Source organism: Euprymna scolopes, chromosome 14 (genome assembly GCF_053919585.1).
Source record: "Euprymna scolopes isolate OS-2025 chromosome 14, ASM5391958v1, whole genome shotgun sequence".
Classification (NCBI taxonomy): Eukaryota; Metazoa; Mollusca; class Cephalopoda; order Sepiida; family Sepiolidae; genus Euprymna; species Euprymna scolopes.
In genome coordinates, this window is record NC_136495.1 from 35,908,623 (window position 1) to 35,923,948 (window position 15,326).

The 15,326-nt window shown below is 32.2% G+C and overlaps 1 protein-coding gene across 23 annotated transcripts in view; it reads right to left on the reverse strand.

Annotated features, from left to right (window-relative positions):
• Positions 1 to 4,103: 4,103 nt before the first annotated feature.
• Positions 4,104 to 15,326, reverse strand: part of LOC145292947 (nucleosome assembly protein 1-like 1) — a 55,786-nt gene continuing 44,563 nt past the window's right edge. For 6 of the 23 annotated variants that reach the window (XR_013869628.1, XR_013869622.1, XM_080139129.1 and 3 more), the window contains 2 exons: positions 12,170 to 12,220; positions 4,104 to 4,748 (listed from right to left, as the gene is read on the reverse strand). Coding sequence is in view for 12 of the 23 variants with exons in the window: in XM_080139129.1 (XP_079995255.1) it covers positions 4,716 to 4,748; positions 12,170 to 12,220 (84 nt within the window). In the remaining 11 variants the exon portion in view is untranslated. Of the gene's footprint in view, positions 4,749 to 8,269; positions 8,317 to 12,169; positions 12,221 to 15,215; positions 15,282 to 15,326 lie in introns of all 23 variants that reach the window. The other 17 variants (XR_013869631.1, XR_013869624.1, XM_080139138.1 and 14 more) reach the window with 6 other exon arrangements.

Below are 15,326 nucleotides of genomic sequence, written 5' to 3' on the forward strand. Positions count from 1 at the left end.
AGTTCTCCACGAGGTCCAGCATGTTTTGGAAATGCGTATGACGTCATGGCAGAAATGAATTTTCAATATAGGAGCTAGAGAGGAAGAGAGTTGGACAGACAGGAGACAGAGCTGACATTGTTCAGAAGAAGGTCCCCCTTTGGAAGCGAAGGGTTAGAAAGTTTTAATTATGTAGTCGACTTTTGAATTCCTGGATGTCATCATAATTGCAACCGGTTGAATGTAATAAAAGAACACATCATATTTTGTAACTGCATCTTCGTGTTGTGTCATTCTTCAACAATTAAAGGTAATGTGAAACATCCTTTATATGAACATTGTGTCCACTCATCGTTATAATGAGCTTTGTGTATAAACCATCCAAGAAATGTGTCCCCCTCTCTATCATAAGTAATGACTGTCCCCTCTTGTGTCATAAGAACTGATAACCCTCCTCTCTACATATATGTTATAAGAATCTACAGAAGTGTATAAATGTCATTCTCCTATGTCTTCTCATCAATATGAATGTCCCCATCCGTCTCTCTTCTTCCCCTCTCACTGTATTACATGTCACCGTCTCTCCACAATATGAATACCCGGCTATACAACACTTGGAGGAGAGGTCCCACCCCCATCGCCTGTCCATTCATCTCATTTCTAACAATGCTCTATTTTTTTGTAAATCATTTTCTCAAATTTTACAAGGTCGGTATCACATGGCCAACTTGTTATTACATAAATTGTAAAATAAAAAAATCATACAATCATCTATAGATATAAATACATATTTTGGGGTTAGCTCAAACACTAGGGAACGCGGCAGGAACACTAAATGTTTTGGTTTCAATTCTAACCGATGGCATCCAAGTCTTTCTTTTATTTAACTTTTTAAATCAATACTGTATAATCTCTATATATAAAAAGGGAAAAGTGGTGCATGCATTTTTGTATATCCACGAAAGGCTTGGGGGTGGAGGGCTCTCGACCATGTTGCTATTTTTTAGAACTTTTTTTATATACTCCCTAGATTATAATATCCATGATTTGTGAACGGACGTCGTCTACATTTATTTTTGCTCGACTTATAAAATTTCCTTTATTCCATCCTTTTGTGTATCTTTTTGCCTATAAAAGCAAAACTAATCGAAGCGAAGTAGGCCGCCTGGCTTTCCAGCTGGGACCTCCAGAAGCGCCATTAGCTTTGATCAATGTTGGGAAAACATTTCATATCAGACAATTGCTATTCACTTGGAGAGTTCCCTCCTTTTTTGGGGGAGCTGGTTTTCCCCAACATCATGGGGAAGCAAAATACGGCAGAAACTGACCTGCAGTCAATCTTCATTTTTGTGCCTGTGTGAACTCTTTTTTCCAAGTCAGCTTTTTAATCATTAAATTTGAATGCTTTTCACTTCTTGCCACATCTTAGCCTAGACGAAAGATCTCAGCTTTTCTTTCACTTTCTTCTTTTCCGCCTTCGAGCCTGCCTGCTAACACTTTTTCCTTCGAAACACTTGGGCAATGCTAGGCACCCCTGCTAGTCTAATATGGGCGCACACATTTGTGTCTGTCCACTAAAGGGTTTTTGTGTCGGGGTTCTCGCATTGGTTAAGTTCCACGAGAAGATTTTGCATACTTCCTAGATCGTAATATCTCAAATTCACAAATGGACATCATCTATCTTTCTTTGGATAGAGTTTTAAAAAATTCCCACCGCCTCGTTCTCTCAGCTGTTTGTTCATCTTTTTCATACAAAACTATTCCAACGCAAGTATCTGTAATTGGTCCTTGGTTAATGTAGGGGAAACCCTTCATACTGAGACAATTACTATTTATTTGGATACTGCCTGAGTGCCCCATTTTCTTTGGCCAAGCCAATTGATTAATCTCGACTTTTGGTCGCGTGATGGAAACATCAATTAAAACGTCACTTTTTTTTTTTTTTGTGTTATGGGTTTGGGTCTGCCTACTATCACTTATTTTAAAAACACCTCTGCACCCCCCCCCCTTTAAAACTCCATACAACCAGGCAATGCCGGATTTTGTTGAAAGTTTCAACATTTACCCAAGTTGGATGTTACATCGACTATAATATGAAAATACTCAAAATGAGAACAGTAGTCCGAATAATTGCAATACAAATTACCAGTCTGTTAGCTTTTGTCTTTCTTGCCTCTTCCCTTTCAGTCACTCCTACTTCCTGAAACAATAATATAGGTCTTTGAAAGGTTACTTACGCAGGTAAGTCTGACAGAGCCCCTCCTTATACATTTACAGTTGACATTCATTTAACCAAGTCCAATATTTGTGTTGTCTTCCGCTAAGAACTGAATTGCTACCGGCTAATTCAAGACAAAATAAAGTTACAATTTATCAATCAAAAATAAAATAAGTCAAAAGAGAAATCCCATCTACCTACAGCCATTTTTATTGTCACTTTTTTTGAGTACCCAAGGGTTTCTTTATTCTGCTTTTCTTGTATGCAGACTTTTCCTTAGTTTCCAATGAGCTCCGCATTTGTTCTTTCTTTTTTTGGTTTCTTAGGATAAATCCAATTCAACATTTGTAATACCTTATACCAGTCCTCAATATTGGGCGTTTTAGCAAACTGCTGAGGACATTAGCACTGGTTTACAACAACAAAACAAAAACTCTGATACAGAGAGAGTGTAAGCTTTGAAGATAAGACCCCTTCCCCATCTAAATTCCAGAGTAAAGTAATCCTTGTCGTTCAGTTTAAATAAACTCATAACAGCAATGTCATAAATGAATGCTGCAACAAATTACCTAGTTAACTTTACATCCAACGTTTGACTTTGAAAGCAAGCCAGTAGAATCTTAAGTCACTAGAATGTGATCATTGTCAGAAATTTCACTTTCCATAATTTAACAGCTATGTTAACATGAACTGAACATTGTGCACAAAAATCTTGCAGAGAAACAAGAAATCTGACTAGTTATTTTCGGTTTAAGCAAGAAAAGAAAAAAAAAAAAGAGTGTTTTATCACCAATCGCTTACAAGTATTTATATACGCCCTAGATAATGATAGAGGATTTGGGAAAGCGCGTTGCGTCTAGATTTATTTAGATCGACTTTTACAAAATTATTGCGATTTTGGCTTCTCAAGTGTTGATTCGGCTTTTTCGTATAAAAAGCCAAACTAATTCAAAGGCTAACATCGTTCTCGGCAATGCACCAGGAAACGTCCAGAAGCAATCGGCTTTAATCAATGTGGGGCCCAACTCCTCTTATATAAGACAATTGCTATTCAATCTGGACAATGCCCCCCCCCCTCAACACCTTGGGGGAAAAAAACCAGTCAAAGTTGGGTAAGCAAACCCAAAAGCTGCTCCGCAGCAAAAGTGAACTGCGTGTAATTAGGTCAAACGGAAGCAGCAGAGTTAACTTTTATTGCGTCCACGTGTAGTTAAATAAATTCAAACGTGTTTCCATTGTATGTCGCGGTGGCACAATGGTTAACATTGCACGTTTTTGTTTCACACTTTAATTTCCAACTTTGCCTCAAGGGTTCGATCCTCATACTCATCTACCAAAACTAACGGGGGCTATTTTTAAGATTTTTACATTTAACATCGTTCGTTTGTTTTGATTTTTTATCCGTTATTAAGTGGCATAGAGTCTACGTCTCTGGCTTCCGGTCCGAACCTGTCTTTCTACCTTAACTTTTTTTCCTCTTTTACACCCCCCCTTTTTTTTATATTTATTATTTATGTTTGTTCGCTGTGTTGCTTAGTTTTTTTTTCCCAATTTTTTAAAAACAATATTAAAAAAGGGTCACCCCTCTCCTACATACACACCCAGGTTTAACCTAGACATGTATATTTGCACATGCATAGAAGAGCGCTTAATCAGCTAATGCATACCAAGTTCCAATTATATCAATTTTAACCCCTAGCAGCTATTTTTACAAAAAAAAAAAAAAAAAAGTTCCACAGGTCCAAATATCCTATATATAAAGTTTCAAATCTTGATATCAAAACAGGAGTTTGGTAGAGACCATTCCTCAGAGAAGGTCACACACCTAAACCTTTACAAATACTAATTTGAAATGTTAAGTGTACAGCCAGACATATACAAAAAAAAAAAAAGAAAAAAGATTGGATTAAGTCAAAATATTTCTTTATTCGGAGAAAGAGGTATAGTTCCAGAAAAACGTATTCATTTGTTGCACAGAAAAAAAAAAGAAAGGAAACCAACAACCTGTTTGCAATGTACATGTTTTTCTTACTCAAAAGAAACAACTTGTCATGACCGAGGAGATAAAGGGAGGTAACTGGGAGACTAGACAAAGGAGGGGGTAATCAAAAAGGAATGAAGGAGAAACTTGCAGGTTTCTTTCCAATTGTTTGCAAATGACCGGAGAAAAAGTAGAAGAGGGTGAGCAGAAATTTCAAAGGTCAGGACATGAGAATGAGCAAGACGAGAGGAGAGGGAGACAAGAATGTTTTTGTTTTAGCTTGGTCATAACAGCTAACATTTCTTATGTAACAATTTATCTTCATGTGTACCAACCAATAAAAGGTGGATACAAAAAAAAAACAGCATGTCAGGCGTGTATATTTGTGTATGTAGGTTCCATTGTTGAGTTGTGTGCCGCAGGAAACTGGCGATTTCTGTGTCCTAGATGGTGTGTAGGTTGCAGAATAACCCCAAGTGTTTCGTTTTAAAGATTTTTTTTTTTACAGAAAGAAAAAAAAAAAAAAAAAAAAAAAAATCATTGTTGTTTGCAATCTCTCTTTCCATCAGCCTGAAAAGAAAAATAATAAGTATAAATAATAAGAAATAGGTGTGCGTGGTGGTTTTGGAAGGGTGGGAGGGAGAGAGAGAGAGATAATGCACTCATTAGGATTTTAATTGATGTTGCTCAAATTAGACCAACTGAGCATGAGGGGATCCCCTCCACAAGTGAAAAATTTACTTCCATCATGACTAATATTTTTTTTGGGGGGGGGGGGGGGGATAAAAAAAAGGAGAGAAAGAAGAGAGAGAGAAGAGAAGGAGGACACACCCAATTAGGATAAGATTGAACTTTTTACTATCAAAAGATTAAATGAATATTAAAAGCCGACTAAAAAAAATCATTAAACCATTTATTTAGACAAGTGATGAAATTTTTGAAAATTTCTATTCAACTTCATACTGTTCAAAGTTAGAGAATGGTGGGAGAAGGAAAAAAAAAAAAAAATGCCATAACTAGTCTTTCACCAAAATACTGCATTCATTCCCATGGCTTTAAACCAACATCAATGCTTTTGACAAAAAATTTTTTTTTTTTTTGGGGGGGGGGGGGGGGGGAAAGAAATTTATATATAAATATGTATGCTAATGTGATAGTTTAGTAAGCACCTACCCACCCTTCAGACCACTCAGTTTTCCAGGTAAACCAAGAAAGTTAGTTTAAATGGAAGTGGGAGCTAAGTAGGAGGATAAAAAAAAAAACTTTCAGGACGAAATATGGAATGCATTATACTAATCCTTTGTTACACCACACCAACAAGACAATATAGAGTCTTTATTGATTTTTTTTATGTATGAGAGCATTATGAAGCTAAGAAAATGATATTTATTCCACATTATTCTAATAAGTTTAACATTGTTTTTTTTATCTTTAAAAAGAAAATCAAAGAAAAAGGGCAAGAGCAACAAGAGCTAAAATAGGAAATTTATCAATTCGTATACAAATAAAAACTAAACAATGCCAATTCCTACAAATACAATCCAGCATTCAAATCTACACCAATAATTTTTATCCATTATTAAATAAACATGTTGAACATTTATTGCACTGGGACATACATTTTCTTCATTGAAATGCATAAATTACTGTTAATGAGAATATTTTTGAAATAACAGTTTTATATTAGATAAGGATCGTCAATTATAAATTTAAATAAAAATTGTTGCATGTTAATTTTAAATCTTGTTTAATGCGTTTGCTTCAGCATATTCTTCAGGTATACTTTACCTGAGACAACTAACCAAAAGTTGGTCATTGACATTTATTGGATGGATATCAGTATTTTTTGAGTTTCAAGTGATTCTCAGGACTCTAAAAGTTGCAACTAAATTTGTTTTAACGCAAGTGCTCAACACTACTTTTGTTTCACTTTAAAAAAAGTGAAACAGTAAAAACTCATCCAGATAGGTAGAAGAGTAACTTATCAAAAAAATCGTGCTTGGCCGAACTCCAATCTATGGTTCCTCCTTGCAAAACTTTCACTCACAAAAAAAAAAAAAAATAAATCTTGCTTTATTTTCACTTTTTTGTTCTGTTTACTGTAAAGCATGCTCCCCCCATTTATTTTTAAAATAAAATTACCATTTATTATGGATGAATTGTAGATGGTCAGGCTACAAGTAAATTATTGTAAGAAAATTTGGTGGGCAGCGACTTATAGAATGATGAAAACTAAAGTCTTTGGCAAAGACAAGCATTTTTTTTCTTCATCCAAACTCATTTTGCATCCAAAGTTGTGAAATAATTGAAATATCCCCTTTCAATGTAAGGAGTTAGATCTTTTTAATCTTTTTAATAAGTTATTTAAAGTTTAAATTTCTAATACAAGTCAGGAATGCACCCTACATCGTTTGCTCTCCTCCATAGCAATACTTTGATGAGATAAGAATATCAATAAAAGGACTTATTTCAAAGTGTTTATTACCTGGAAGCAGAAGATTTTTCCAGAAATGTACGAATACCTTTATATATTCCTGTCTAAACTGAATTCCAGTTCTTATTTTTAGTTAAATCTTTAGAATTAATTGCTAAGACTTCCAGTTGCTTAAAATAACTTTTTCTTCTGGGAGAAGGCATGAAAGCATCACTTTGATGTTCTGCAATATGCACACAATGTAAGCACAGACAACTGAAACAAAATATTCAGTCCCAAATTAGAAAGAGCGAGGAGGAAAAAAGGAAGAAAGTTATTTGCATATAAGGAAACGGCCGTTTCTTCCCCAATCCCATTAGGGTCCATATTATTCAATCCAACCAAACAAGCGTAGGAGAAATTTGAAGGAGAAAATGATAGTAATAACTAGAGATAGGACAACAGCATATTCTTTTCATTGTTTTGACTCTTAGGGTGTATCCATTGACATCTTATATGCTTTTATATAGAATAATGTGGTTATCGGTTGATTAACGGTGTCGGATATATACTGGAGTCAAAACAATAAGAATATTCTGCTGTCATAGCCCTAGTAAGAACACTTTAAAGACGTCTATAATGCAGACTTTAATAGTTAGTAGAAATAAGAAAACAATTAGTATACATCAGTTGTGTTAATTTGGGATTTATTGAAGGATGAGGTGGAAAGAAATCCTTTTTATTTAACCCCCATCTTAACTTATAAACACTAATTTCAAAATGATAGTGTTTTCCTCTCTCCACAAATTGAAAATTATATCTCCATCTTGTGAATGCACTATTTTAAAGATTATTCACCATGTTGCTATGGACAAGATGGGATAGGCTTGTAACTACTTCACATTGCGTTTTATTTTAATATTTCTTGGGAGATATTAGGTTTTAGTGAATTGCATATCATGAATACAGCATCAATTTCCCACTGGCAATCTACGTGTCACTTGTAGCCTTCAGGGTTTCAATCACAACATGGATGTATCGTCAAGAGGTTCAACCCTGTCTGGCTATCCTTATGCCACGTCTCCAATGATTATAACTGGAGATCCATTTGTTACCATTTATATGGTCTTGTCTAATGATTCCTTTCCATGTCTTAGTGCACACAATTTTTTTTAAAGCTGTAAAGTGCTGATAGACCCCTTTGTTTTTAAGATATCAAGTTTTGGAACGGCCAATTTTTTTTCTTAAAGGTCTGATCTAATGTTTTGAATCTTGTCTGATTTTACACTGCATCATTATGATCTCATTTCTCTATAGCTGGGCACAGGCAAGTAGGGCATGGCTGAAGGCCCAACACTCAGTATCATACCTTATACTCGTACAACTATCATAGACTGTATGCTTGATAAATTGGATATTAGTTAAAAAAAAAAAAAAAAAAAAAAAAGGCCCCTCCCAATACTCCCTTATTTGAGGAGTTTCATAACTTTTGACCAAGAAACTAAACTTTCATGCAAACAAAACAGCTTGTTAGGGGGGGAAAAATTAGTCCAATAAAATTGAATCTTTAAAAGTAGATGTCTAGAGTATAGTTATTAGGTTTATCATTTGATAATTTGAAAAGTGGTTATTTAAAAAACTATTTTGAATAGTGAAGAGAGAACAAAAAATTCTATACCTAAGAGACATTCTCCCTTTACTCAAAGAGTTCTACATGGATGAACCCTGGCAAGAGAAAAATGCAAGTTATTTGACAGGAAATCATATACTAGCAGCCTACCCAGAGCCATTAAAAAAAATCAGATTTGCTTAAAATTAACAATTGTCAACATTTTATAAAACAATGTTTTTATACAGCATTTATCTTTTAAATATTGACCACAAAGAAATAAAAGTAAATTAAACAGCTTTATTTTCAACTCACAATTTAGAAATTAAATAAAATCAGCATCTCTAGACGAAAAGGCCATACATATATATAAGTCTCAAAGCAATGTAAATTACTTTATCTCTCAAGAGAATGAGAGAAGAATTTCACAAAATTGCAAATTTATAAACCCAAAAAAAAATTATTTTATGATTTAAACTAGTGGACATGGCTTAATTCTTTCCATGCATACTTAAAATATAGCTAAGTATCACAACAAAAACAAAAAATCTGTTTTTATGATTATTTTTAAGTGATTAATGGAAATTTGAAGCATTACAACATAAATCTTGCAAGTTAAAACAGTTATCATCCCCACCCACCTGGTCAGAAAAACTGGGTACTCTTCAGTTTTCCATAAAATTTGATTTTATTTAAAAGAAAACTACATAATATACAGGAATTTTGTTTATACTATGGGGGAATTCTGGGCAAAATAAAAAATTTCCTTCCTCAAGCCTTCTAGAGGATCATGTAATGAAGTCTTATCAAGGTTTCTAAAGTTTATTATTTACTAAAATTATCTTTGAAGCTGGATTCAAAAGAAATTTTCTAATTTCTCCAAGAAAACAGGGGTTTAGCATTTCCATTTGAGAATTACCAACTTCATTAAAAGTTATGACGACAAAAAAAAAAAAAAAAAAAAATCGGGGCAAAACTTGCTACAGTAATAATTTCAGAAAAGTTTCCAAATCTAAAATTTGTTCAGAACTAGTGTTGGGACGATTCCTAATTTTTATACGATTCCGATTCCAGGAAAATATTGATTAACGATTCCGATACCAAGTACGATTCCGAGGGAATTATTGTTTTGAAATATACCAGGTAGTTTTATACTTATGATCGGGTAGTTCCCAAATATTTTCTCTAACTTTGGAAGAGATTTTATGCTTACAGTCGTGTTTTGGTTTAAATAAAATTATTATATAGTAAACTAAACGGAAAAATTAGCAAAATTTATTTTACTTAATTGGAATACAGAAAAAAAAAAAAAAAAAAAAAAAAAAAAAAAAAAAAAAAAAAAAAAAAAAAAAAAAAAATAGAATTAATCCTTCAGAGCAAAAATAAATAAAATAGAATTTATATAACAGAACAAAAACAAGAAAATTAGAGAATAAATTAACACAATTCATTATTTTGGTCCTCATAATTAACAGATTTAATGAATTAAATAAAAAAAATATTGCGGAAGAGAAAGAAAATATATACTAATTAAATATAAAAAAAGATAAATATTTAATTTAATAATTTATAAATGAACGTGCATAATTCACAAAGTGTAGTTAACACCTATTGTTTTTTCTTACTTTTTCATTGCTTTTACACGTTGGTTCTTACGTAAAGAATAAGTTTAGCCAAACTAATTTTGAAATAGGGTATATCAAAAGAACACATAAAAACGATACCACTATAAAAACAAATGAAATACTAGATAAAATTGAGCAAAAATAATTACCAAAATTACAGAAAAAGATAAAAAAACAAAACAAAAAATGGTGAAGTTTGTTGAGTGAAATGAATTATTGAAAGTAAATTAATTGAACTAATAGAAATGTTAAAAAAAAAAGAAAAAAAAGTCACATTTCAATGTTTTTTTTAATAATTAAATTCTCAGGGTTGTCAATTAAAAATTAAGTGATTTTTTTTTTTAATTAGACTTCTTTCGAAACTTGTTACCTTGAAAAATAAACCCTGTTATTTTTTTTTTTAAATAAATTGAAAATAAAACGCAATTAAAAAAATTTAATTGATGATTGAAACTTTAAAAACATATTCAACATTGAAAAATTACTTATCTCACAAATTAACGTCCAATAAAGTAGATTCAGTCTTCATACAGGAATTCGGTTATAATAAATATATCTTTCCCAAACCTTAAAAATTTAATTTTTTTTTTGAGAGAGAGTTCTTTAAAATCGCCGGGGAATGCCGCCTAAAATTTTAAAGTAAATTTTAGGAGTTTAGTGCCTTTTAAAGACGGTTATCATAATTTATTATCATCCTTTAATCCCCCCCCCACACGTTTCCACGTGGTTCAGTAGTTAACCAGTGCTCCTGTTCTGGTGATGTCAGTCAGCTATCTTTACCTAAGTTTTAATTTCTAGTTAAAAGAATTTTTCATGAATAGAATCAGCATTTTTAAAAATTATTTTTTTTAGTTGTATATATTGTATTTACTCTTTGAAGTTAAGGCGGGTTAAAAAAATTGGTGACACCTCGATGGGGATTTAGGCAAAAAAAAAAAAAAAAAAAAAAAAAAAAAAGAGAGAGAGACCCTCACTAATAAAACTGCTCTGGGTGACTAGTTGGTAATTTTGCTTAGTCGTGGACCAAAGAGTTAAAAAAAGATTAAGAAATTCAACGAATTTTCATTTGGTCAAAATTTCAAAATTTTGCGAAATACGTCATCAATTTCATTTTAGAGATATTTCTTTCAAAAGCCTTTGAAAAAAAGAAAAAAAAAGTATATTGTTCTATTAAACCTTTTACTGTTTAAATAATTTGACTTTGCTCGATTTATTTTAAGAAAATATAAGTTGAAAAAGCATTTTCATTCACTATTAAAAGATTTGTCAGTTTAAAAAAAAAAAAAAAAAAAAAAGTCGCCAAAAAGATAAGCGTATTTTTTTAAATTTTTACTCGCAATGTAGAGCCCTGCATACTTCTTTTCAAGTTAACTCTTTTGTAGTTTTGATTACAATAGATCTGAATGAATGAATCTTGTAAGGGAGGGGGCACTAAGCATTGCCCTGTTAGTAATGAATTTCTTTGGTTTCTTTTTATAACATGCTACATTTCTCTTTTGCGGTTAGAAATATCAGGACATTTTTTTCTTTTTTTCAACATCAGACTAAAAGAATCGTAATGAAGGAATCGGAAAATTAAGGTATTTTTTAACGATGCGATTCCGATACCTCCCAAAATACACGATTCTTACGATTAACGATTCCGATTAATCGTCCCACCACTAGAACATTTATTCCCATAAGAATCCTAACTTTCTATGGAACTTATAAAAAACCTATGTATGGCAATTACAGTTGCTTAACTACCACCTTCATATACAAGTATTTTTAAGAGTAAATATTGCAAAAACAATTGTCGGCTTAATACACTTTAAATAATAAAATCTTTAAGGTGATGACAATTGTTTGCAAATTCTAGTTTGATTTTAGAACAATCTCAAAATTTGAAATATTTTTTGGCAATGACAATATTTTAATATCTGGCAATTAGATTAACTGCATTTTAATAAAAAATAAACTGCAAGGTCATAGGGTGCATATGATCTGGCTTGTTTCTACAATATCCAAATTGGATTTTGAATTAGAATTTCAAATATCAGCACTAAATTCCTACAAGGTTTTTTTTTTTTACACAGAAAAATTGAATTAGGTTTTTGAAAGCACAGGTTTATTAAAGCATTAACATAAGAAATATTAGAAGCTTATTTAACCCCGCCCCTTCATAGCTAATAGACGATTTTTAAATAAGTCGCAGTGGGACTGATCCGACCAGATCATGAAACTTTCCAAATCTGGAATCGTCAACACAACTGGTTGTTTCAATATTTAGGAATATTGATACATTTTTTAATAAGTGGAACCAGATAAACCACACTGCAATCGAAAGTTATGTAACTGATCTTACCTCCGGATTATAATCTGGGTCATTTTCTGGATCATAGTCGTCACCTTCATGCTGAAAGGTAGCAAAATGAAACAGACCATGCAAAAATGGTGCACTGCATACTAACAATCAAAGCAGGATTACATCAATAACCGCATGCAATTCAATGGGATGATCGAACATACGATATGGAAAGAGTCGCAACAACGAATAGATTTAACAGGAAGTCTTAAAATTGAGGAGGGTCAAAAGAAGGAATTCTAATTGGAGCAATAAAGAATTCTTTTGTAGAAGAACCCCTGCCACGAATGGAGCCTTTGAAAGAGCCATATGCACAACCATAATCCACTTTAGAGGCCCGTCTAGACACGGATCGGGTTAGGGGTTCAAGTTTATGTTGAGATTAATGAAGCCCTTACTGATTTCAGCTGCATGACCCCCACCCCCTCGACATTTCTTGTTTAAATAATTTATTGCTGTACGAGACGCACATGAGAAATTAAAAGAGCGCTATTAAAGGACTTCCTTTATATAATTTTTTTTTTTACCCTCCACCTTGTTTGATAACCAGTAGAAAGCTATGCAAATTTTACCCAAATTTGTAATATATATATATATGCCTGTGTCCATATTTTCAAAATATGGACTCAGTAACTAAAACTCTAAAAAGCGGTAATTGGATTTTTATGTACCGTTCTTTTATGGTCTTTACTGGTTGAAAGTTTCTAAGTTAAAATTGAAAAAGGAAGAAAAAATCGTTATACATTTTGTACATTCATCTTTTTAATCAGTTCATATGCATGTCACATTGGTACAGCTGTAACATCATCAGCTTTGAATGACAAAGTTTTGCTTCCGAAACTGATGGCACCCCAAATTTCTTTTTTTTTTTTTAACACTTGAAATCACGGGTATAATATATACAAAATCTGGACAAATTAAAATATAAGTGTATTTTACGACTAAGGCAGATTTTTACAAAAGAAATTTGTTAAATTTCATACATAGCTTTATAATGATTATATATATATATATATATAACCTCGGGTGTATGTTGATGTTGGAATTAACTTTAAGATTTCAAAATTAAATTACATTTTTGAAAAAGATTTTTCGCCCTATCTCAGATTTAAACGTTTGAATAACTTCAGATTCTTTTTTGCGGCTTAATTTGATGAGATATATATAAAACGCTTATTGGCATGGATTTCAACCCCCTTTAAACTGTCTCACAACTTTCATTCGATGAGGTCTTCTACAAAAGATATCTAATTTAAAAATTTAGATCAAGTCGTATCTTTTAGATTTGTCTTACCTGGTGATTTTAAAATCAAATTTTTTTTATTGGTAAGCATATCAAACTTATCTAATAAATATTTGACGATAGTTTAAGACTCCAGAAATTCATCCCTTAATCATGAAACAGACTTTGGACATTTTTTTTTTTTGTAAATTTAATTTTCATTTGAACATCTAATGAATTTTGAGATAAGAATGATTGTTCATATTTGGATTAACCGCACTACTGTTCTCATCTTTAAATGTTATTTGCACAATGTTTTGGCTGATGTAACCTCCAACCTTTAGGTTGATAAGTTATTAAAGATATTCAAAGTTTCATAAAGATGAATTTCTGGAGTCTTGAAGTAACAAATATTAGGCAAATTTCTGTGAAATTAGTTTCACTTATTTTTATATATTAAAATGTATGTATTAGTTGTCTGTGTGTCCTTCAATTATTTTAGACATGCTGCTTAGGATAGTTTACAGCACAATTTTCATATTGGCTGTTATAGAAAAGGGTTTCTATTTTTTTAAAATTTGTATACAATTCTTATTTAAATTATGGAAGTTTATCCAGTTCACCAATAAAAGGGGGGAGGGGGAATCAGCTGGAGATTTTTTTTCTGGCAGAGTATATATATATATATATATATATATATATAATTTTTATTATTAAAGACCACATCAATATTCTCTATCTTTTTTTTTTTTTTTTTTTTTTTTTTTTAAATCCCAAGTAGGTCTATCAAAACCAAGATCTTTAGGATATTGGATAACAAATTTTAGCAACAATTTAAAATAGAAAACCAGAAAGCTGTTGATTACGACAGGAAGCCTCGAAAAGTTGCGTGAATATGTAGCTAGAATGAAATGGTACTAGTTCAATGACCTCCTCCCCCTTAAATAAAGTTCAGTAATCTTTAAAAGAGTTTGTAGTTAAAATCTTAAGACTTGGATCATTTCAGTAACTATAGGAGCAATCAGACTTAAAAACTACCAGGATCATATAACAAGTGAACCAAGTGCAGGGGAGATACAAACAATTGCACTTTAAAGAATGGTTACAATCTTAAAAAGGTCCCACGGTTAGTGTCTGGCATCCAATAGGATGCCTAAATTCCCCAGTTATATATATATATATATATATATATATATTAACCGCGTCCAGACACGCCCTCTAATTAAATCCTAAGACTAGATAAGTAAATTTTGCAACAACTAATAATTCATCTTACCAAATCATAGCAATTAACTTTTACATTAGAAATAGTTTTAAACAAAGCTTTTTTTCCGCTCCAATATACATGGAAAATACCATGATTGTACCAGAGATAGTTTTGTTATTCAAGTGGAGGAGGAGGGGGGGGGAAAGCCTGTCTGCTTACAGTGCCAATTCTAAACCTATCTTCTAATGGAAATTTCCACCTTTATGCTCAACCGAATATGGAAGCTTCCATTTAGCCCTAACCACACATCTAACCTCTCTCCAATACTTCATCTCACAAAGGATGACTTTCTTCCACATCTCCATTACAAATGAGAATATGAAAAGAGACCTTCAATGAGTTAACTTAAAATTGTTTTCCTGGATAATATCTTTGGAACATACATGTTTCTATTGAAATAATTATAGATGCATTTCATAGAATATGAAAGCCAAGAACCATAATTCCTAATTTAAGCAAGACTAGAGGAGGAAAAGATTGTGGTCAAACAAAGACAGCAAACTTTAACAACATTAAGACAATGACAACAGCAAATACAACCATGAGAGAGGCCCTACCTTTTAATACCCACCAGTGAGAAACAAGAAATCTAGTCCAGGACAATTCGTAATGCTTCAAGACCACTAAACAAGAGGGGGAAGAAGGAACTATAGATATCCAGCATACAA